Below are 25034 nucleotides of genomic sequence, written 5' to 3' on the forward strand. Positions count from 1 at the left end.
CTTTGGCCTTATTTTCCTCACATGTAAAATGAGATAGTTGGTCTAAATTATTCTTACTTCCTTCAAACATGAAAAAATATATATTCCCTTCTTACTGATTTTTTAAAAATCCTTTTAGGACTTTGTAAAGAATTACTGTAAATGTCTTTTTAACACTGGGTAACATCATTAGGTAGAATGCTCACTTCTAACACCTGTGACAGAAAACCCACAGTTATGTTGCATCAAAATCTCTTAAAAATAGCCTACTGCTATGCATCTTCTGTTGGATTGATTTTATTTCTATTAAGTAAATGAATACTGTTCTCAACATTACTAAATTAGAGAGTCAGGTTTAGCAAGTTCCAAACTCAAGCTAAGAGGGTTATTAATAAAATGTTGCATCGCTTGCATATTTTTACTTTTCACTGAAATTGTATTGAATGCAGTATTATTATGTCAGAGTTTATAAAGGATTTGACATTTTGCTTCCTCTGGAAACTTAGTGAGTAACTTTTGGATAAGCTGTAATTATTGTCATCAGATCCAAATCCCAGTGATTAGCACCTACCTTTGGAAGTAATGACCTTATTATTCTAATGAAATTTTACCTTAGGTGTCTGAAAGTTATCACTGGATCAGGTCAGAGTTTATAAAGGAAAAAATAATTCCTATACTGCCCTGCAAAGTGACCAGAGCAATGTTTTGATGCCATGTAACATTTTAAAAATAATGAATGTTGTGTAGATACTAAAGTGCATTGGTACTGAACACAAATACCCTAGATGCAAAAGGAAAAAAAACTACTATAATTAAAATGCTAAATGGACAGGGACCGGAGAAAGCTTCAGTCACACATTATTTTATACTCAAATATGAGGTTCGTTAGTATAAACTCAACATAGCGAGTGCATGAAAATAACTTTCTTACAGAAAACAGGATATAATGAATTAAAATATTCTATCTGTATAAGTTGCTGAAATACTAACCTTAAAATTGCTTTTATATTCAAAACCTGAGTGCAAGCCACACTAAAAATAAGTATTTGATCTATAAGCCATGTGGGTTTTTGTTTGTTTGTTTGTTAGTAGAATACCAATGCTTGTTTAACTTAGACTTTATTTTGGAGCTGTTTCAGAAATTGTTTTTCATGTTTAAGTTTAATAATATCATTGATAGACATTGTCTTCAATTTCAGAAACTATGCTGCAAAATCAAAGATTTACTGCATTTTTAATTAGTGTGAATATGTTGAAAGGTTTTTTTTAATGCTATTAGGTGATGAAGGAAGTTTCTCCCATTAAAGTTATATTTTTGTTCAGCTTTGTTAGAAGCACATTTCTTATTTCAATGAAGCTTTGTTAATCATATATTTAAATGTGTCAAAAATACTTGATTTTAAAATATCCTGTAATAAAAACTTTTGAAATGAAAATTGAACTTTTGAAGTTCTCATTTTGGTTTGTAAAGGTTTTGTTAAAGTGAGATAAACTGCCAATACTTAAATATATCTACCTGTTAACTTCAGTTTTCTTATAGATCTCTCACTTGTGTGGGGTGTAATAAAAGTTATTTTATGTGCTTTTTATGGGAAAAATGTGGGCTTTTTATGGGGAAAATTACTGACCTTAACCTTTGAACAGGAGGAATCTAATATTTAGTATCTACAGAAAATTTTGAAAGAATATTTTTCTAGTAAACTAGATGTATCAGAGTATTACCGGACATTTCTGGATGTGTGTGTGTGCGCTGGATTATGTCCATGTTTCCTATAATATATCTCAAATTTAAGGGAAGTCAAAGGTATAAAATTTAGATCATTAATCATGGTATAAAAATTACATCTTCACTCCCAAACTAATGAAGGGTCTTAAAATAAACTTCCCTAAAGTTACAGAAACTCTGAAAACCCTTGCTTAAAGGTCTTGCCCCTAGTTGGTTGGGAAAGCCAAGAGTAGAACTTAATTTTCTTGACCTAGTCCCCTATTTCTCCTGTCCCCAAACTCCAACATGAATAGCTATTTTCTTTAGGTACATAATCACTCTGAAATAGTATGTTATTATCTCTACTTTGAAGTTAGAGACTGAGTTATGGAGAAGAGTTGAATGGTTGTCTGGGGAAACCCTCAGAAGCTCTGGATTCTTCCTTTACCATACAATTCCAGTTTTAAAAACCGGGTTTCCCAGCTCGATGCAGACTAGAAGCAAAAATTAGAAGGAAAGGGGGAAGAAAGCTTTTAAAGGCAGGCACATGGCCAGCTGTACGAAGTGACCACTTCTATTGAGGAGGGAGATGCAAAACTATAAAACACAGACATTCCAAGCATAGTAGCGTAGGGTCCTGTAGTGTGAAGGCAGATAAATCCCCTGTACGTTAGGGTCCGTGGAGGGCATTACTGTATTAAAATATAGTGTAGTATTTGAGCATGATAATTACTCTGAGTCAGTAAGAAAGGGAAAATTGTGTATCCTTTGTTTAAGAAGGTATTTTCAAGGGAAAGATTACTGAAACGGCAAGGCTTAGCCTATAATGTACTTATTTACAAGCTGCTTTTGAAATTTGAAATTCAAAAGTACTTAGAACACTTTCAGAAGTTTGGCACTCAAAGAGAAGCTTCATCTCTCTGGCAGTTTTATACATGGAACATTTCATTATTTTATTTCCTAGCAGTGCCAAATCAATTAGGCATTAATTGTAGTTGTTAAAGGCAGATCAGGATTCAAGCCTTTGACTTAATTAGTTTAGTACAACTCAAGAAGCAGCGCTAATTACCTTTACTTTGGTGTTCATTCATAGCACTGCTTAGAATATTCTCATAACCGTCATCTTTTAAGACCTTACACAGAAAAGAGGCAATATTGCAATGTAGTTGAGAGAGTGGACCCTAGAGCCAGACTGCCTAAGGTCAAATTCTGGCCCAGTTATTCACTAGCAGTGCAATTTAAATTACCTCATCTGACCCAAGCCTCAAGTTTTTTTGTTGTGTAAAATAGGGAAGGTAATATAACTACCTCATTGGAAAGCTGTGAGGACTAAAGAAGCAAAAGCAAGTGAAGTCCTAGCACATTTTTGGCACATGCTTATTAATAAATGATGGCCATTGTATAATTATTATTACAAGGCCCCTATTAAGAACATTTCCTGTGGGAATACTAAATAATGATTTACTGTTTATTATGGTGAAATGAATTGTTTTCTCATTTTGGCACATGATACAAATCGTTTTAGCCAACTTTGCAAGTTATAAATATGCTTTCACTTTTTACTAGATGCTAATGTTCTATAAATGGATGAAAAAATGTATCACAAAATGTATCTTACAGACTACCCTGTTAAAGACAATTTTAGGCTTAATCAGACTGGAGGAAGCTATGAAATGTTTTACTACCTACCAAGACCTTAACAACTTTGTAACATTTAAATTATGTTTTGAACATGAGTGGCTTTGTTATTAGTTTTTTGTTTAATGACATCACAAAATGCAAGCAGGATCCCATTTTAATCACCAGCTCAGTATAATCTGGTGTTTTTCATGTTCCCTGTTGTTAAATAGCCTGGAGCTTTACAGGCTGTAGGGTATCTTTCCTGTATCCAGAAATTAGTCTCAGGCTTCCCACTACTGACAGAGTCGCTTGGAGAAACTTGGTGCACTCATTATTTGTGAGTTTCAATGGAGCAATTCAAAGCTGCTGAGGAAACTACAGCTTATTGTGTGTGCCCCATGTGCTCTCTCACTTAATCCTTATAGTAGTCCTATGAAGTGTAGATGTTTTTACCCCTTTTCCAAAGGAGGAGGCTTGGATAAATTAAATGAATTGATCAAGATCACACATAGGGTAAATGGCAGAAGCGGTATTCAAGCAAGGTCTATCTGCACATGTTCTTTTCACTGCATTCCCTTGGCTCTCAAAAGGAAGTAATAAATTACTCTTTATAGTTTGTACACAGCTGTATGTAAAGCCCCACCAGAACCAATCTGGACTATTTCCATGTGTGTCAACAGTTGGTCTATAACTTAGATCCCGTGAATAATCAGCTCTTTATGAAACCAGTTACATACAAGAGATAAATGTGGCACCCTATTCTGTTTTTTGGACAGCTAAAAAACCTGATCAGATTTCTCAAAGTGGGAGTCATGGGGAAGGCAGATTTTCTTTTTCTTGCCTTCTCTACCTCATATGGGGGTTAAGTTTTTTGAAAAACATCTTATTTCCTCTTGTTGCTACACCTCTGTGGCAGATGATTTTTTTTTTTCTTGATTGACATTCAGAATATGTGCCATATGGAAATTTGAGCCTCTTCAAGGTTTTTTGTTTTTGTTTTTAAAACTTTTGTTATTGTTTTCAGTGCACTTGTATTATTTTACACATCCTTTTTGTGAAATATTTATTCCTTTTATTAAAATTGGAATAACCTTGGTCCTAATCACCTCCGGATAAACAGGATTTTGTTACAGAGCAGTATGTTTGCCAGGGAAACCAAGTTATTGCGGATATTAAAATTTTCATTCCTGGAAATTGTCCTTTATTAACATGAAATGATATCGTCCAGGCACTGCAATTAAGTGGGCAGGCACTTAAAAGAGACTACCTTTTTTGTTTTTTAAACAAGCTTTAAAAAACCCCTAAACTGGGATTGTGTCTTAATCATCTTCCTATCTCTAGTCCCTGGTACATGGTAGATGTTCCATAAATGTTTGTTGAATAAAGGGGTTGATTTTCTGTTGAATGGCAAAAGTAATTTTTTATCACACTGTTTTGATTAGAGGTCAAGGATTACTCAATTTGGCACATGAAGAGCATGGGAGTAGGACTCGATGCTTCTCTTGGTTCTGCCCCTAACTTAATTTGTGACTTTGGGGAAAGTCACTTAATCTCTGAGCACCTTGGTTTCTTTATCTGTAAAAAGAGGCGCTATGACTAGATGATCTTGAAGGCACCTTTCAACACAAAGTTGTATCATCTGTGATCACTGCATTTAAAAAATTTAGGAATGGCGTATGAATCATTTAAAAGCTTCTTACTGCATAACCCTGATAAGCGGCTGTAAGGGTATGTCTCTCCTTTGTGCTTTGAAGCAGATATCAAATTGTTCCTATTCGAAGAAAAATGTAAGGTGGTATGTGAAAATAATTGGTGAAAAGTTACTTTTTAAAATTATTATATCTAGAGCACTCTGTATTTAAGAATAGAGTTTTGCTCCAGTTAAAAAAAAAAAAGAGCTGCAAACAAAAATAGGTTATCTCTCTTTAAAAGTAACGTAAATGTCTAATGCATATGAAACTTTTCATCCATACTGTAAATCAAAGAAGCACAAATTAAGACAGCAATAAGATATATTTTGCCTATCAAATTTGTAAACATTTAAAAATAACACTCATTTTTGGCAAGGGTATTAAGAAACAGGGACTCAGAGCAATGGGAGTGTATTTAAATTGGTACAACTGTTCTGGAGGGCAATTTGAGAGTTTCTCAGAATGCTGAGAAGTCTGTATACTTTTGACCTGCAATTCCACTTCTAGAGAAATTTATTTTAAAGAAATTTATCATGGAAGAGTACAAAATTTTATTCACATTAATGCTAATTATAGTGTTATATATCTAGGAAGACAAAAGATACAAACTCAAATCTCTTGGTTGTAAGGCTATGGGTCACTTTAATTTTCTTCTTTACTTTTTTATGGTTTCTACATCTTCTGTAAATGTTTTTTAAAATATGGGCTTGTCTTTAATGAGTGTATAGAAGTATTTCCCTTCTCATCTCCACTATTCAACACTTTCTTGCTTTTATTTCTGAACAGGCCTCCAGGAAAGGTTGTGATTTCAACATTAAAGGTGAGTTGTGCTTTCTGAACGTGATAAGTATATTTCTACAAATTGTATACAATTTTCATTCATTTTTCTCTTTTATGTAATTCTTCATTTTCTGCTTTGGCTTTCTATTACTTATTTTTTGCTAAGTAATGTTATCATTGTATCTTACTCTAGGTGTGATTAGGTACTCTAGAAATACCTAATTAAATATTGTACTGTAAGGAAGGGACTATAAGTATTTTTTAGATTTCTGCTAATTTTTATTTGGTTTACAATTTTTAGAATAAAAGAACACTATAAAATACTTGTATTTGTGTGTATGTGTGTTTTTAATTGAAAAAGTAATACTTGCATGACAGAAATATGGAGTAACCAAAACACTTGTATACTTCTTATGGGCACATGTATTGGTATCATAATTATATATAAAAATCAATCCTAGCCTTATATTCAAGCAAAGAAGTTTGATATTGAGACATTATGCCAATGAGAACCATTTTAAATACAAGAATATCACCAAACAGAACTATTTACATCAAATAGAATATATACTATATGTGTATGTTTGTGTATGGTTGTGTTTGTGTGTACGTCTGTACATATGTATGTATAATCTCAAACATGCTGTATTTTTTTTTCAGTTTCAGTGTCCCTACCTTCTATTTATATACATTGGATATTGATCTGTTTGATAAATTGTGGTGTATTCATATGGAATATTCTGTAGCAGTGGCTATGAATGAATTAGTTATACACAATAACATGGATGAATTTCAGCACCATGGTGTTGAGTGGGGAAAATAAAACAAGTCACAGGAAAATACATGTAGGAAGATTCCATTTATATTAAGTCCAAAAGCATGCAAAACTAGAGAATATATTGTTCAGAGATACAAGCATAGTAAAACTATAAAGAACAGCAAGGGAATAATAAACACAAAGTTTAGGATATCAGTCATCTCTGAGGGGGAAAGAATGTAATGGAAATGGAGAAGGACATACAAGAGACTTGAAAGCTAATAGTAATACTGTTCTTTTTCTTAAACTGAGTACTTAAGAAAGGTTATATCATAATTCTTTATTCCTTATATTTTATAAAAATTCTTTTATATTAACTATTTAATAAAACCGTTTTAAAAAACAACTCATGGACATGGTTAAAATTCACTCAGTGTGAGGGCTTCCCTGGTGGCGCAGTGGTTGAGAGTCCGCCTGCCGATGCAGGGGACACGGGCTCGTGCCCCGGTCCGGGAAGATCCCACATGCCGCGGAGCGGCTGGGCCCGTGAGCCATGGCCGCTGAGCCTGCGCGTCTGGAGCCTGTGCTCCGCAACGGGAGAGGCCACAACAGTGAGAGGCCCGCGTACCGCAAAAAAAAAAAAAAAAAAAAAAAAATTCACTCAGTGTGAAAAGAAGATGGTTGGAAATGTAGCTTCCCTCCCATTCTTCACCTTCCACTTCCCAGTCCTCCTATCCAGAGACTATTGCTGTTTATGCTTGTAGATTTTAAAAGCCACTTAGATCTTTTTTTTTTTTTTTTTTTTTTTTTTTACATTTTTGGTTTTGGTTTTTTTTTTTTTGCGGTACGAGGGCCGCTCACTGTTGCGGCCTCTCCCATTGCGGAGCACAGGCTCCGGACGCACAGGCTCAGCGGCCATGGCTCACGGGCCCAGCCGCTCCGCGGCATGTGGGATCTTCCCGGACCGGGGCACGAACCCGTGGCCCCTGCATCGGCAGGCGGACTCTCAACCACTGCGCCACCAGGGAAGCCCCACTTAGATCTTAAGATATTTTTAGGTTATAACAAATAGGTTTGGGAAATTTATTTTATCCCAGTAGTTATAGATTGTCCTTAACTTGAATAAAATTAGATAGAAAATGTACATATTTAGTAAATAAATATGAAGTTGGATATAGTTCTTTTTTACTTTTTATTTTGAAATAATTATAGAGTCACAGAAAGCTGCAAAGATAGTAGAGTGAAGTCCTGTTATCCTTCACCCACTTTCCCCAGTGGTTATGTCTTAATTATAGTACAATATCAAAACCAAGAATTTGACGGTGGTACAGTGTGAGTGTATAGTTCTATGTCGTTTTATTACATGTGTATATTTATATAACCACCACCACAATCCAGATGAGATCTAGTTTATCACCACAGAGAGCTTCCTTTATAAAGTCACAACCACCACCTCCCCACATCATCCCTAACCTCAGGCAGCCAGCCACTAATCTGTTTTCCATCTCAATAATTTTGTCATTTGAGAATGTCCTATAAGTGGAATCATATAATGTGTGACCTTTTGAGATTGGCTCAAATGATTGAGATCCATCCAAGTTGTTGCATGTGTCAATGGTTTATTCCTTTTTGTTGTTAAGTAATACTCTATGATGTGGATGTACATGGGTTATTGAGTGCTTATTGTATATAACAGCATATCTATTGATACCTTAAGCAATCCAAAGAAAAGTTTGATATAGTTCCTATTTTTGATGGCTTTACAACTGCACAGAAAAGATACATATATATAAGAAAGGATGATACATGTGGTATTGATGTTTGTAGACTAGAATAGACCTTAAGAATTACAGGGAGTTTGGAGGAGGAAGGGGGACATAGAGCAATTGTGAGAACTCTGTTGCCTGGAATAGGAGAGAAAATTTTTCAGGAGGAGGTAGAACTTGTGTTAGGCTTTGAAAATTGGGAGAGGTTTGCATAGGTGGATAGAGAAAAATTGGGAAAGCATTGTATGTTAGGTAATAGTACGAACTAATTAATATGCAAAGACAGAGAATTTGCTGGGCGCGTTGAAAGACTGGTGTGACTAATGTAAACATTTCAGTGGTGGAATGTTGGTAAAGTAAATTGGGGCTAGATTTCCATGAGCCTTGAATGTCAGGTTAAGAAATCTGGGCTTTAAAATTTTGAAGCAAGATATTTAAAGTCAATATTTATATGCCTTACAAGATTTTTTGCTGGGGAATTAACAAAAGATAAGTGGTAGAAGGGTGGAAGAAAGTTCGGGGGAAAGAGACTAAGTTCAGAGAGAGCTGTTAAGAGGTTAGAATGTCAAGACATGAGACTCCAACAGAGGGATGGTGTTGATAGGAGTGGATGGATGCGTATGACAACTATTTAAGAGTTGTTTCCTGGTTTTTGTTTCTTGTTTTTTTTTTTCTCTCCTCAGCAAGAGTGGCGGTCACATCTCAAACATTTTTTGAAATTTCACTTTAGTCACAGTTAATTACTCATTACTCATTACACAGTTACTTCCTCATTACTAAAAACCAGAAGTGACCTGAATTTTTTAGTAACTAACATTTTTAGCTTAATGTTCTTTAGTAGATAATAATGAAGATTTCTTTGAGTGTAGATCACTTTTGTACAAATGATTTGTGAAACTGGGTCTTTTGTTGGATGTGCTTATTAAAATTAAAAAGCTCAATTCTTATAACTGAATACTATGAGGAGGGTACAAACAGCTCTCTGATATCCAATACAGATGGAGGGAAACAGTGGTGTGAATTGCTAGAAATTGAATGCTCTATTATACCTTTTAAGAAAGCATGTATCTGAGGTTGTGATAGGTAGGAGTTAGAGAAATGGCCTAAAGGTGGGAAGCTGGGATTTAGTAGGTACTGTGCCACAGTAATGGGGCAGCCCATCTCCAGAAAAAGGTAATAATTGAGGACTGTCTCAAGTCTAGCTAAGTTGGTGTTGGTTGTCTGTAGGCACATGCTTGGCTTCCATTGCTTTGTCCTCAAAGCCTGATCGAGCTGCTAGGGGAAAGACCTGGACCTTAAACCTCACTAAGGAGAGAATCATAGATGACTGTATATACTAAATCAGGTTTTACTAAGAAATCTTCCAACTAACCTCTCTAGAGATCAGATCCTCTGGTAGGTGCCATTATCACTCCTTAAAACTAGGACTTAACAGCAGTTTACCTTATAGGAGTTGATACCTTTCAAAAGTTCAAAGTCTAAGAGAGTTTTGTTAAAGCCAAATAAAATAGAAACCTAATCATTGCTTGCCAGTTTTGGTCTGTGATCTTAGTAAGTATTAAAATAAATGAAATTGAGGTACAGGAATTATTATTATGTATTTTTCTTAGGTTAACTTGGGGAAAATATCCATGGAATTAAGGTTGTACAGTGCTTCTGATTTCCCTACTAATGAACAGTTATTGGAGGGTAATTGGGTAAATACAGTTAATTTGTAGGACAGTTGAAGGTGTTTCTCTAATATTCATTGACCGTTCTTAATTATCATCAGTTTCAAGAATTCTCTCTCATCTTGTCAAGATGGCTATTTCAGGGTGGTCAGGGAAGGCTTTTCTGATGTAATAATGCCTGAGCTATGACCCTAAGGATGGTAAGGAACCATCCAGTTGGCCAAAGTATAATTGTGTGGTTGTGATGGGAGAGGGAGGTGAGAAATATAGATGTCAAAGATGTAGGCAGGAGCCATATCATGTTAGGTGTTCATGGGCTGTGGTAGAGTTTAGATTTTATCTAATACTTCAAATTCCATGAAACAACTTTTCTCTAGAAGAATCTATATAAGAATTGGTAGTATTTCCCAAATGCTGGGAGGAATTCAATGAAACAACTTTTCAGCCTGAAGATATTGGAAGTCCTAACAGAAATTTCTCTAGCACATTATTATGTCTTTAGCATTATAATAATCTCTGGAGTAGAGAGATTATCGGAGCCTGTCCTGATACTTGTATAATTGCTACCTTAATACATACATACATCCTTATGTATCTTAGGTCGCTTATCTGTCAAAAATGGTTATAGTGACTTTCTGACAAGCTCTGTGATGTACACCAAGAATTATGAAAAGTTTTTTTCTCAGTATTAGTGGTAGCATTCAAATTACTGTACTTCTATAAATGTAAAGAAAACTTAAGATGGAAAAGAATATTGTGTTAAGATTTGCAAATGTATGATTATCTTACTTTACCCGAATTTTTTTTCCAACAGAAATGCAGCATCCATTTTACCTTCTCTAACCTCCCAAATATATATATATATGTACGTATGTGTATATGAATGTATACGTAGATATATATGTATTTTTGGTGGGTTTAATTTTTTTCATCTGTTACTGTTTTGGGGACTTCATTTAATACCGGTTAAATCTTGATTCCTTTTATCTAAAGTGTATAGAGTTTTTAAGAAAATGATTCTCTGAATATGGTCTTCCTCATTATGTACTTTTGTGTTTATTCATATTTATGAAGGGATACTTTGGGGAAAATAACAATTCTAATTCAACCCTTTGCTTAAGTCCTTAATCTTTTTAAGCTACAAAGGTACTTAGTAGTTCTTATCTTCCTGCGCAGTTTTTTAATGTTAAAAAGTTGGGTACATGTGAAGGAAAATATCCTATTACAATAGAAAAATAGAAAATTGCTGATTGGTAACCTTCCTATGCAAATTAAATTGTCCCAATTGGCATAAAAATCTCTGGGCATCTATCAGTATACAAACATCTAAGCTCTTTATGGGCCTTTGATTTATTAATGTTATAATTTCTAATTTATACCCATTTTAAACAAAGTTTTAAAGAAAAGATATTTGGTCTTTGTTTCTTTTCTTTTTAAAATAGGAAGCAGAGAACTCTGCATACAAAGTTGGAAATGAGTCCCCTGTACAAGAATTGAAGCAAGATGTGTCTAAAAAGGTTTGTAAGATAAAATGTTAATGTTAGTTTAGCAGATGTCATATTTTTATGGTATATTTAAAGTGGAAAATTTTTTATATTCTTTTAGTATAGTGCCCTGTACGCAGTGGATGTTCAGTAAATGTTCCTGAATCTGTTGAATTTGTGATTGAAGGTGCATCAGGCTTTTTAGAAGGCATTTTGTAATCGAACTAATTGGTAATTTATCCTTGAATCAGTATTTTGAAAAATGTTTTGTAATGTGTTTTTATTTTTTATACCTGTATTTTTATTAGAGTAAGCTATAGCTACTCTTGAGGTTAGTACCAAGAGGTAAAGGTACTGAAAAACTCAGTGCAGCAAATTCTAATGTCTTGAGGAGTTAGAGGTTACAAGAAGTCATTACTCTTCTAGTACCTTTGATAGCTTTTAAGGAATTGATCATATGAAGCTTCAGGGTTTGGTTTACTGGAAGAGACTGAGCATAAGATAAAAATTTTGGCAATGGGTTGTTCACAGTATCAGGATAAAACCCAAGGAGAAAGAATGGTGTGTGTCTGTTCATTTATACCAGTTTTGAGTGTTTTCTGTGCCCCAGGCACTGTTTAGCGAGTGGATTTCCAGAGACCAATGCTACGACACATCCTCTATCCCACAGTTTCTCAACAGCAACACCTTTGGGGTGAATAATTCTTTGTTGTGGGGGGAAGGAGAGACTGTTCTGTACATTGTAGAATGTTTAGCAGCATTCCTGGCTTTGACTCACTAGATGTCAACGTCCGCCCCCCCCCCAACCCCTACCCCATCTTGACAACCAAAAATGTCTCCAGACATCACTGAATGTCTGGGGGAATGGTACCAGGCAAAATCACCACTAATGTAGATTCATTGTTCTACCCTTATGGAATTTAGAAATTAATGGACTACATATTTTAATATTGATCATACTTTTTCCTTTAAAAAGAAAAATTTCCTTTTTGGGAAAAATGGTTTTGTGTATCAGCATGAATGAGATAACAAGAGTGGTACCCTTTTTTTTTTTTTAATCAGAAATTTCCCACAATTCTACACAAACAAACAGCTGTCTTGATTTTTTGGCGTTCCCTTCTGGTTCTCACTCATTTGCTTTTTTTTTTTTTGGCCTATTTGTAGTGTAGATAGAATTTTGTTGGTGATGGTGTTGTTTTGTTTCTGACAGAATTTTATATTCTACCTTTTCCTCTTAATATTTTTTGATTTTTATCATATTTCTACATGATTTTTTTTTTTTTTTTTTTGCGGTACGTGGGCCTCTCACTGCTGTGGCCTCTCCCATTGCGGAACACAGGCTCCGGACGCGCAGGCTCAGCGGCTGTGGCTCACGGGCCCAGCCGCTCTGCAGCATGTGGGATCTTCCTGGACCGGGGCACAAACCCGCGTCCCCTGCATCGGCAGGCGGACTCTCAACCACTGCGCCACCAGGGAAGCCCTCTACATGATTTTAATACTCAGTTTTCATTTGGTCTATTAGCTTCCATCAAGCAAATGGATTATTATGTATCTAGCCATTTTTATTGTTGAAAACTTGAAAAGTTTGTTTTTCCACTAGAGCTTTTCTTTCCCTTTTTAAGAATTTTTTTCTTGGGATAAAATACAAATGGGTAAGTATAGTTAGTAGCCAAAAAAAAGTGATTTTTAAGGAGAGTTTAGAAGCTGAAAAAATAGTAAACACTATGGAGCCATAGAGTGAGTCTTAAGACTCTAGGTATTACTTTTTAAGTTCTAGCCTTTTCAGGTGAATTAAGTATCCAACATTAATGATAAAGGCTGTGGAGTTATACCCTGGATCAGGGTATAACACAATCCCTGTTCCCAGTAACTTACATTTTAGTAGAGAAAATTGGATAAACACAAAACTGAGTGTAATAAGTGTTCAAATAGACTTGCAAACTTTATAAGAACACAAAGGGAGGCTTTACTTTCTCCTTGAGGATAGGAATGGGGAAGGAGGAAGTAGCATCTGAACTGGTTCTTGATGAATGGATAAGATTTGGGCAGGGGGCTTCCCTGGTGGCGCAGTGGTTGAGAGTCTGCCTGCCAATGCAGGGGACACGGGTTCGTGCCCCGGTCCGGGAGGATCCCACATGCCACGGAGCGGCTGGGCCCGTGAGCCATGGTCGCTGAGCCCTGCGCGTCCGGAGCCTGTGCTCCGCAACAGGAGAGGCCACAACAGTGAGAGGCCCGCGTACCGCAAAAAAAAAAAAAAAAAAAAGATTTGGGCAGTCAGAGATGGAAGAGGAAAGGCATAACCAAAGGCGTGGACATGAGGAATGTGCAGAATGTTTGACGATGAGTCTAGAGACCAGAGTTAGGGCCAGATTATGGGAATGCCTCTCATGTCATACTAAAACATCTGGTTTTTATTTTACAGTCGCTGTGAAAGCAATGATTTTTTTGAAGCAGGGAGGTGATAGGAAACAGTTGCTTTAGCATGATCATTTCTCTGTTAGTCTTGATTCTCACTGTTCTCTTGTTCTTTCCCCATTTGCTACCTCCTGAAACCCGGCAGAGAACGGGGGTGGGGAAACAGGGCTAGGTACTGTAAATAGGTGCTATGGGGGCATATCAAGAGGTAGAAAACACGGGCCTTGTTTTCCAGGTGTGGAGAAAATATTTATATAGAGCTAGCTCATGTACTACTCTGTATTTATATTCTAGTTCATATTATAATGAACAGTAAGAGTGATAGGAGTTCAGAAGAGGAAGAGATTGTCCTCAGGTAAGGGATTAGAGAAGGTTTAAGATTTTCAACCTTGTTTTAACCCCTCTGATGGCATAGGCCTTTTCACTCTGCATAGTGATTATTTGAAAGCTTTACATTCACCTCATGCTCACTGTGCCCACCTGCATCTGCTTACTTTCATCAGCTAACCTTGCTTCCCACACTGCATGTAGGTGTTAGAGGCTAAGGAGCCTGAATTCAGTCCTTTTCATCATCTCTCACTTCCCTCACCTGCAAACTTGTTGTCATCTGTTACCTCTTTTTCATGCCATTCCTGAGAATTTAGTATTCTTTTTTTTCCTGTCCAAAGTAGAATGATATAATATAAAGAACACTGGATTTTTTGGAGAAAAACCCAGATTTCAGTTTTGACTTTGTAGTTTACTAGCTGTGGGACCTTGGGCGAAATACTTAATGCCTTTACCTCAGATTCTTGCTTTTGTAGAAGGGAGATAATCTAGCTCCCTCACAAGGCCTGTGTAAAGATTAAATGGCAAATGTGTGTACTGGGTCTGATACACAGCAGACCCTCTTTCTTTTCTTCTCCAGAACTTGTTATCTTCCTTTCCATTGGCTCTTTACCCTCGGCTTATAAAAATGCTGGATCATTTTCTTGCACCCTCTTCCATGTATAGCCAAGCTTTTTGAGAACATAGAGTGTGCTGGCTGTTCCTGTCTTCACCTCTTATTCATTCGTAAATTTACTGTAATCTGTCTTCTGTTATTGCTAAAGTACTCGGAGCTCAGAAACTACCTAATTGACAAATTAGGTGGACTCTAGTTAATATTTCTCTGGTAAAAGTAAGGTAGGTCTAGGACAAAAATTTGAAGATTGAGAAAAATTAATATGTAGAATATGCTGGGAAGTCAGGGATGAATGTTATTGAACGGCTTAATATCCAGTTCAACTTGGCATGAATTTGTAGTAAACCACATCAAGATAGTTCCATAACACATTCTGTTAACTTTCTGGAGCCAAAGAATTGAGAAAGCAGAAGTCATCCATGTCTCCGTGGTGGAAAGATAAGTGAGTGGGCTGGGAGATTTATTGTGTTAATAATGACAGGACTGGGTAGAAAATATATTTTCTTCTAAATGTTGGTAGGAGACGCAGAAAGCCTGCCTGTAGTTTTCAACTGTAGATAAGAAATAAAAGGGAAAAAAGGCAAGATGAGGTGGGTATTTGAACTCTTTTCATGGTCCTGCCATCTCTCTGCAGAACAGGGGATTAGATGTAGCCTGTTTAAGAACATTAATCTCCCTGCATCTGCTGGCTTTCCATGTCAGGCTTGAGTTCAGAGCTGAACAACTTGAAATCTTGTACAAGGTGGTTTTGATTCTCATAGTTAACTAGGCTCAAACCAGCAGGCAAGTAACTTGGCATAAATATGTAAATGAACTATGACATGAAGCATCTGAATGTAAATTTAGGTTTAAACTTTCTTTTACAGGATTGATTGAATTTTTGTGATTACACGTACTAACACAGATTCCCTGTATAATGGTTAAGAGTACAGTGTCTGGAACCAAAAACTCCCTACATTTATGCCAGCTTCATCACTTACTAGCTTTGTGACATTGGACAAATCACTTGGTCCCTCTGTGCCTTAGTTCCCTCATTTGTATAATGATGATAGTAAGAGTGCTATCTTACAAGGTTGTTGTAAAGATTAAAATACGTAAAGTGTTAAGAACATTGCCTGGCACATAGTAAGTACTAAATAAATGATTAGCTGTTATTTTGTTCTTGTAAATAGCTTCACTGCTTTTTTTCAACTGCTTTTTAACCTTTCATCAGATTATTGAAAGTATTATTGAAGAGAGTCAGAAAGTACTACAGCTGGAAGATGACTCTTTGGATTCCAAAGGAAAAGGACAGTCTGATCAGGCTACTGCCAGTCCTATCATGGCTGGAACAGATATACCTGGATTGTTAGCCGTAGATCAAGTACTGCAGGAAGATTCCCAAAAGGCAGAGAGTCAGGATGTATCTGAAGACACTGAATTAGAATCAAAAAAATGTTTTCCTTCTGATGACACATGTGACAAGCCAGTAGATGAAACCACTAAGTTAACTGAAATAAGTTCAACTGAACAACAGCTTAATGTGCCTGAAACTGAAACAGAAGTGTTGAACAAGGAAGCAGTGGAAGTCAAAGAAAGTGCTATTCTAGAACCTGCATCCTCACACTCCTTATCTACTAAAGATTTTGCTGTTGTGGAAGAAGTTGCTCCTGCCAAACCACCAAGACAGCTTACTCCAGAACCTGATATAGTAGCTAGTACAAAGAAGCCTGTTCCAGCACGCCCACCTCCTCCAACTAATTTCCCGCCTCCTAGACCCCCACCTCCATCTCGACCTGCTCCACCACCAAGAAAAAAGAAAAGCGAATTGGAGTTTGAGGCTCTTAAGGCACCTGATCTAGATGGCAAGTATTAGTTGAGAAATAGCTATTTTTGCGGGGAGTTCTTGGAGTTGAAACTTGAACTTTCTGATTTTTTTTTCACTTTATGCTGTATATAACAACATTGATGACCAAGTTATAAAACTTATTTTAGTAATAGAAAGTCAAAATGTTTACATTGGTGTTGTTACATTACTGTAATTAAACATTTCAGGAGACTTTCAAATCTGTTACCATTGGAGAGCCAGTGTGGCATAGTGAAAAGAGTGTAGAAGTTGGAGACTTCAGATTTGAATTCAAGTCCTAGTTCTCTTCATGTGTAAGTTGTGTAGCCTTGAGGAATTTAACATATTTGAACCCTGGTTTTCCCATGTATAAAACGAGAGTAATAAAACCACTTTTCTCAGAGGATTGTTCTAAGCATCAGCCAGATAAAGGTTAAAGCACTTTTCAAGCTATGTATAAGGTCTTATATAAATATTAGTTGTTGTTGTTGTTGTTATTATTATTGCAGTTCCCAAAGAGAATATTACATCTGATACTCTCCTAACTACAAACATGGCTTCAGAGAGTACAGTCAAAGATTCTCAGCCTTCTCTTGATTTGGCAAGTGCTACCAGTGGAGATAAAATAGTTACTGCCCAGGTTGGTGAATTTGTGTTATATTTGATACAGGCTTTCTCAGCTTTCTGCAACTGGCTGGTTTGTTGATTGTTTTGGTTTTGGTTTTGGTTTTGGTTTTGGTTTGTTGATTGTTGAACCTTCTTTCTTCTCCAGGCCAAATATTTCCTTGTCCACAAAACCTGGCTACCTTACATCCCTTGTCTAGCTCTGCTACTTAAGTAGCTGGCTGATTCTGGCAAGCTATTTAACATCTGAGTCTGAGATGGCTCATTGATGAAATGAGAGGAAAACCTTCCTTGAAGGTTTCTTGCAAGGTTGAAATGAGCTAGAGTATGCCAAGTGCCTGGCATGTAGTAGGTATTCAAAAAGTGACAGATGCTGCTATATGTAATATTTATTAATAAATACCAACTATAATCTTCATTTATCTGACCTATAGTGGTCAAAATTGGGGACTTTTATTTTTTATAATTTCCTTTTCCTAATCATGAAAAAAAAAGTTCATACACTAGGCTATGTATCCATATATGAGGCAATAGAAAGGACTTGATAACATGAATTTCTGCCACTGTCAAATTCTGGGATTCAAGAGGGTTACTTATGTGGTAGCTGTGGTTAGGGCAGGTTAGCCGACTGGGAGATACTATCATACTAAGTGAAGTAAGTCAGACAGAGAAAGACAAATATCATATGATATCGGAATCTTAAAAAAAATGATACAAATGAACTTATTTACAAAACAGAAACATACAGACTTGGAAAACAAACTTATGGTTACCAAAGGGGAAAGGTGGGGGGAGGGATAAATTGGGAGTTTGGGATTAACATATACACAGTACTATATATAAAATAGATAATCAACAAAGACCTACTGTACAGCACAGGGAACTCTGCTCAATATTCTGTAATAACCTCAAAGGGAAAAGAACTTGAAAAAGAATAGATACATGTATATGTATAACTGAATCACTTTGCTGTACACCTGAAACTAACACAACATTGTTAATCAACTATACTGCAATATAAAATTTAAAAATTTTTTAAATCAAGGATTCTGTGGCCAATGGAACTTGGAATAAAATTCAAAGCACATACACACACAAAAAGACACTATAGTCTTTACAGAGCCTTAGAGCAGAGGTCAACAGTGGCCTGATTTTGTGGGGTCCCCAAGCTAAAAATGGTCTTTATATTTTTAAAGGGTTGTTTTTTAAAAAAGAATATGCAACAGACACTATATATGAAGCAAAAAGCTTAAAATATTTACTATCTGGCTCTACAGGAAATGTTTGCCAACCCCTACCCTCGAGATATCCATGTGTATAGCTCTGATTAATGGCAATATTAGTGCTGGCATTTAACTGGTAGAGAACTGCTTTTGGGCCAGGTTCAAATAGAACATTTATTTGCTTTCAAGACTACTCAGACATTATTTCATGAGCAGCAACACTTTTGGTACCTAATGTTTTTCAGTATGCTGGGAATAATAAAAGACTGAAATGGAGTGCTCCATTTAAATTTTCAGTAGGCTCCATTATCTATATTCTGGAATTCTTTAGAACTGTGTGTGGTAATGAATAATTGAATATTTATAGAAATTGATTCAGTCTACTTTCTGTTTATAAAATTATAATTTCAGGAAAATGGAAAAACACCTGATGGGCAGACAATAGCAGGTGAAGTGATGGGCCCTCAGAGACCTAGATCCAACTCTGGGAGAGAGCTTACTGATGAGGTATAATTAGATTTTTTGATTCTTGAAAGCATAAAACATAGAGGTCATGATGAGAAGATGAAAAAATTCTAGAGATGAATGGTGATGATGGTTGCATGACAATGTAAATGTACTTGATGCTGATGAACTATACAGTTAAAAGTGGTTAAAATGGTAAATTTTGTATTATATATATTTTACCATGATTAAAAAAAATTAGCTTTATTGCTGTTAGGCAAAAAAATCATAATGTAGAGGAAAAAATGAAAATTGAAGATTGTCTTAGTTTTTTTTTTTTTAATATGCTGGAGTTTGAACTCTGACTTAAACTTGCCCTTTCACATAATTATATGGTGGAATAAGTGTATTGAAAGCAAGGCCTATGTTTTATAGAAAGTGGGCTTAAAAAAAACTTGATATTATCGGTATATGTCTTTATACATATTGGATTATGTACAGTGTATACAGACTCAATGTTTAATTCTTACCTTAAAATTTAGTATACATCTGTTGGCCAATTTATTCAGAATGAAGTTTTGAAGCAAAATCTTAACTTTTGTTTCTTTTAAACAGTACATTTAAAAAAATTATTGTACTTTGGAAAACGGTTTGGTAGTTCCTCAAAATATTAAGCATCGAGTTACCATGACCCAGCAATACCAATCCTATGTATACACCAAAGAGAAAGGAAAACATACATCCACACAAAAAATATACATAGGTGTTCATGCTAGCGAAAGTGTGGAAACGATACAAATGTCCAACACTGATGAATGGATTAATAAAATGTAGTATGTCCATCCATGTGGACTATTTTTTGGCGATTAAAAGGAAAGAGATACATGCTGCGATATGGATGAACCTTGACAGGATGATGCTAAGTGAAAGAAGCCAATCACAAAAGACTACATACTATATGATTTAATTTATATGAAATGTCCAGAATAGGCAAATCCATAAGAGAAAAAAAGTAGATTCGTGGTTGCCAAGGACTGGGAGGAGAGGGGAATACAGCATGACAGCTAATGGGTTTATGGTTTCTTTTGGGGGAGGTAGAAATGTTCTAAACTTAGATAATGGTGGTAATTGAACAACTCTGTTAATGTACTCAGAACCATTGAATTATACGCTTTAAATGAGTGCATTTTGTGGTGTGGAAATTGTATCTCACTAAAAATGTTTAAAAAATTATTGTACAAGCGGGAGGGGCCACAACAGTGAGGGGCCCACGTACCGCAAAAAAAAAAAAAAAATTATTGTACATAGTCCTGAATGTATCTAGAAAGTTCTTAGCTTGAATTTTTGAGGATTTTGTAGATTCAAAAAGATAATTAAATTATAGGTACTCTTGGTGTTATTTTTTACTTCAGGAAATTTTAGCCAGTGTAATGATTAAGAATCTGGATACTGGAGAAGAAATACCTTTGAGTCTTGCAGAAGAGAAACTGCCAACAGGTATTAATCCTCTCACTCTACACATCATGAGAAGGACTAAGGAATATGTAAGGTATGGCCTGTTATTATTTATCATTTGTAGTATTTCATTCAGAGTGGTGAAAAGTTCTCTGTTTATGAACTATGAGAGTCCCTAATTTGGTTTCATTCAGTCTTCTTTTTTTAAAGTTAGAATTAAAATTAGAGTTAGTTAATGTATGTATTCTTAAACTTCTTTCTCTCTCTTTTTTAAAATTAGCTTTTTTTTTTAAGATTCCACATATAAGTGATATCATAAAGTATTTGTCTTTCTCTGTCTGATTTATTTCATTTAGCTTAATGCTCCCAAGGTCCATCCATGTTGTCACAAATGGCTGGATTTCCTTCCTTTTTATGACTGAACAATATTCTTCTCTGAGTGTGTGTGTGTGTGTGTGTGTGTGTGTGTGTGTGTGTCACATTTTCTTTATTCAGCTTTGTTCTCAAGATTGTACAATTACTTGGGGAAAAATATATATATATCTTAAATCTCATAGTATTTGGTTTGTCTTCTTTTAAAATGATTTATATTGGATTGGCCAAAAAGTTTGTTCGGGTTTTGCTATGACATCTTACAGAAAACCTGAACAAACTTTTCAACCAACCCAATATTATACTAGAGACAATATTAGAACACATGAAGCTAAAAAGCCATGTGGGATAAACACCTGGTCTTCTGAAACCTTGCTTTAAGGATCAGAAATTTTATAAATAATTGTATTGTCTTTTTAGGGTCAGAAAGTGTCTTTAGAGTGAGGTGATTGACTTTACTGTGAGATGTATGTAGAACTAAGAAATAATTTCGGTGAAAGCAAAGCTTTCACATGATGTGCCTGGTAAGTAAGGAGGGAGATATTTATAAGTTAATGTGTCATTTCTGTGCAGCACGTTTTGCCCAGCAAAAAGCCTTGTTTGTGTTAGGTTTTTCATAAATTCCTAAATTGCATTCGTTTGCATTTTGTACATTGCACCTTGCTTAAAGATTCTACTCTATGATCTTTCAAGTCTTTAAATTCTCAGGGTCATCATTTAAATTAAACTTATATAAAGCATGTTAACATTTTTTTCTTACACTGATTAGCTAATTGTATACTAAGTACACATAGAGATTTTTGAGAAGTGTAGGGGAAATGGCTTCTTATAAAATGACTACCTCTTCTTGTAGTAATGACGCAGCACAGTCAGATGATGAAGAGAAGTTACAGTCTCAGCAAACAGATACTGATGGTGGAAGGTTAAAACAGAAAACGTGAGTTACAGTACATCTCTTTTCTTCATTTCAGGCTTTTATTATATATATATATATATATATATATATATATATGAGAGCTGCCATATTTTAAATCTATATTCTGTCCAGTTTACATGTCCATCCACCACTACCACTCCCTGCCCTCGGGCAATGGATTATGAGTTCCTTGAGGCTGTCTTGGTCATTTTTATAGCATCTGACATACAGTAAATGATCGATACATTTTGCATCATGCTTGTATTTTTCTGATGGTAGGTGCCAGAAGTGTTGGTAGAAGAACATGATTGTCCTTGAAGTTGCTTTTTCCATTTCTCATCTCTCCAAATCCTATTTGTCTTTCTAAACCCAACTACGTGAGATTCTTCCTTACTACTCCAGTACATAGTAAAGTTTCTCCTGTTCTCAATTTCAATGACACCTATTGTCTACATAACTTACATTTGCTGTTTATATTTTATATTATCTTAAACTGTTTTCTGATTTTAAAAAATAAGATAAATATATGTTAAACAACTAGACCATGTGTTGCAAAAGGATTTTGATCACATCATTCTTCTTTTTCCCCTATAAAAATCTAGCACAGTGGTGGACATGTATGTTTTGCTTGATTATACACAAGTCACTTAATTGGCAATAATTCAGTCTAAGGCCTAAAATGAGCTCTCTACTCAAGTCTGATCTTTTCCTAGTGTGGCAAGTATAGCAAAGAAAGCATTGAGATTTTTTAGAGCAGGTATGCCCACAGTGGAGGTATATGATAACACCTCAGCTATCTGGACCTTGGCCTTCTAGCAATGGCAACTATCGGGAACCGGAAAATTAGAATTGTTCAGGAGACATATAGACATCCAGGAAAGATGTCACTTGCTCCATGCACTAAAGCTCATTATTTTTTAAAAGAAAAGCTCCTCAAGTTCATTCAAAGCCTTTATACTTACTTCTTACATAATTTCTAAAAATCTGGTCATCTGGTATCTGATCTCAGAGCAAAATAGAAGCAGCAAACTGACATGTAAATCAGCGCATAAGAATGTCACATAATACTCTGATTGCAAGAGAGGAATCAGAAAATGATAAAAAAGGACTCACACATTGCACAACCATTTCACATGGCAGTGCTTTCAACTTCTTCTTATGTTGTGACATACAGAACATGGTATTATTTGCACTGAACCCTGGGGTAAACTGATGAGGCAGCTGATGGCCAAAAGAGACTGGCCCAGGGTTCTGGTTTCTCTGCGCCCTACCCTGTTGCCTTGAAGGCTGAGAGGGGAACCAATATTATGGCTCACTTGCAATCCATTTGAAAAGCCTTGAATGTATTAAAGAATAGTAAAGATGGTAACTGACCCTATTTATTAAAGAAAGAAACTTATCGAGCATTAAGTGCCATTAAAGAAGGCACAAAAGTATGTATTTTAGAAATGTTCTCATCCAAAATGATTAAAATATGTTTCCTTGCTTAAAGTAGTACTAAACCTGTAGTTAACCAGAAAATATAACTTCAGAGTTATAGGTAGCAGAGACCTTACTGTGATTTTAAAAATGGTTTATCTGTTTTTAATCTCTATATCTGTATTTAATTTCTGTAGCACAGATATAGAGAACAAATCAGTGGTTACCAGTGGGGAGAGGGAAGGGTGGGGAGGCAAGATAGGGGTAAGGAATTAAGAGGTACAAACTACTGTGTGTAAAATAAATAAGCTACAAGGATATATTGTACAGCATGGGGAATATAGCCACTATTTTATAATAACTTTAATTTAATTTTTATTTTATATTGGAGTATAGTTGATTTACAATAGCATGTTAGTTTTACAGGTATACAGCAAAGTGATTCAGTTATACATAATCCATTCTTTTTCAGATTCTTTTCCCATATAGGTTATTACTCAATATTGAGTAGAGTTCCCTGTGCTATACAGTAGGTCCTTGTTGATTCTCTATTTTATGTATAGTAGTGTGTATATGATAATCCCAAACTCCTAATTTATCCCCCCCCACACCTTTCCCCTTTGGTAACCGTAAGTTTGTTTTCGAAGTCTGTGAGTATGTTTCTGTTTTGTAAATAAGTTCATTTGTATCCTTGTTTTTAGATTCCACGTGTAAGTGATATCGTGTGATATTTGTCTTTCCCTGTCTGACTTACTTTACTTAGTATGATAACCTCTAGGTCCGTCCATGTCGCTGCAAATGGCAGTATTTCATTCTTTTTTTATGACTGAGTAATATTCCATTGTATATATGTACATCTTCTTTATCCATTCCTCTGTCAATGGACATTTAGGTTGCTTCCGTGTCTTGGCTGTTGTGAGTAGTGCTGGTATGAACATTGGGGTGCATGTATCTTTTCAATGTATGGTTTTCTCCAGATATATGCCCAGAGAAGTGGGATTGCTGGATCATATGGTAGTTCTTTTAGTTTTTTAAGGAACCTCCATACTGTTGTCCATAGTGACTGTACCAATTTACATTCCCACCAACAGTGCAGGAGGGTTCCCTTCTCTCCACACCCTCTCCAGCATTTATTGTGTGTAGACTTTCTGATGATGGCCATTCTGACCGGTATGAGGTGATACCTCATTGTAGTTTTGATTTGCATTTCTCTAATAATTAGTGATGTTGAGCATCTTTTCGTGTGCTTTTTGGCCATCTGTATGTCTTCTTTGGAGAAATGTCTATTTAGATTTTCTGCCCATTTTTTGATTGGGTTGTTTGGTTTTTTTGATATTGAGCTGCATGAGCTGTTTTGTATATTTTGGAAATGAATCCCTTGTCTGTCACTTCGTTTGCGAATATTTCATCCCATTCTGTGGGCTTTCTTTGTTTATGGTTTCCTTTGCTGTGCAAAAGCTTTTAAGTTTAATTGGGTCCCATTTGTTTATTTTTGTTTTTATTTTCATTACTGCAGGAGGTGGATCCAAAAAGATCTTGCTGCGATTTATGTCAGAGTGTTCTGCCTATGTTTTCCTCTAAGAGTTTTGTAGTATCTGGTCTTACATTTAGGTCTTTAATCCATTTTGAGTTTATTTTTGTGTATGGTGTTAGAAAATGTTCTAATTTCATTCTTTTACATGTAGCTGTCCAGTTTTCCCAGCACCACTTATTGAAGAGACTGTCGTTTCTCCAGTGTATATTCTTGCCTCCTTTGTCATACATTAATTGACCATAGGTGGAGTATAATCTATAAAAAGTTTGAATCGCTACATTATACACCTGAAACTAATATAATATTATAAATCAACTATACCTCAAAAAAAAAAAGGTTTACCTGGGAATTCCCTGGCAGTCCAGTGGTCAGCACTCTGCACTTTCACTGCCAAGGGCCCGGGTTTGATCCC

General features: G+C 35.7%; 1 protein-coding gene across 3 annotated transcripts in view; it reads left to right on the forward strand.

The window, feature by feature from the left end:
- The window catches only part of WDR44 (WD repeat domain 44), an 81144-nt gene that overhangs the window by 17872 nt on the left and 38238 nt on the right, over positions 1-25034 (forward strand). For 2 of the 3 annotated variants that reach the window (XM_065900435.1, XM_065900436.1), the window contains exons 2-8: positions 5782-5815; positions 11411-11485; positions 16024-16654; positions 17145-17275; positions 18894-18989; positions 20339-20475; positions 21607-21690. In XM_065900435.1, the coding sequence (XP_065756507.1) occupies positions 5782-5815; positions 11411-11485; positions 16024-16654; positions 17145-17275; positions 18894-18989; positions 20339-20475; positions 21607-21690 (1188 nt within the window). The remainder of the gene's footprint in view (positions 1-5781; positions 5816-11410; positions 11486-16023; positions 16655-17144; positions 17276-18893; positions 18990-20338; positions 20476-21606; positions 21691-25034) is intronic. The other variant, XM_065900437.1, reaches the window with a different exon arrangement.

This window comes from Phocoena phocoena, chromosome X, assembly GCF_963924675.1.
Source record: "Phocoena phocoena chromosome X, mPhoPho1.1, whole genome shotgun sequence".
NCBI classification, from domain to species: Eukaryota; Metazoa; Chordata; class Mammalia; order Artiodactyla; family Phocoenidae; genus Phocoena; species Phocoena phocoena.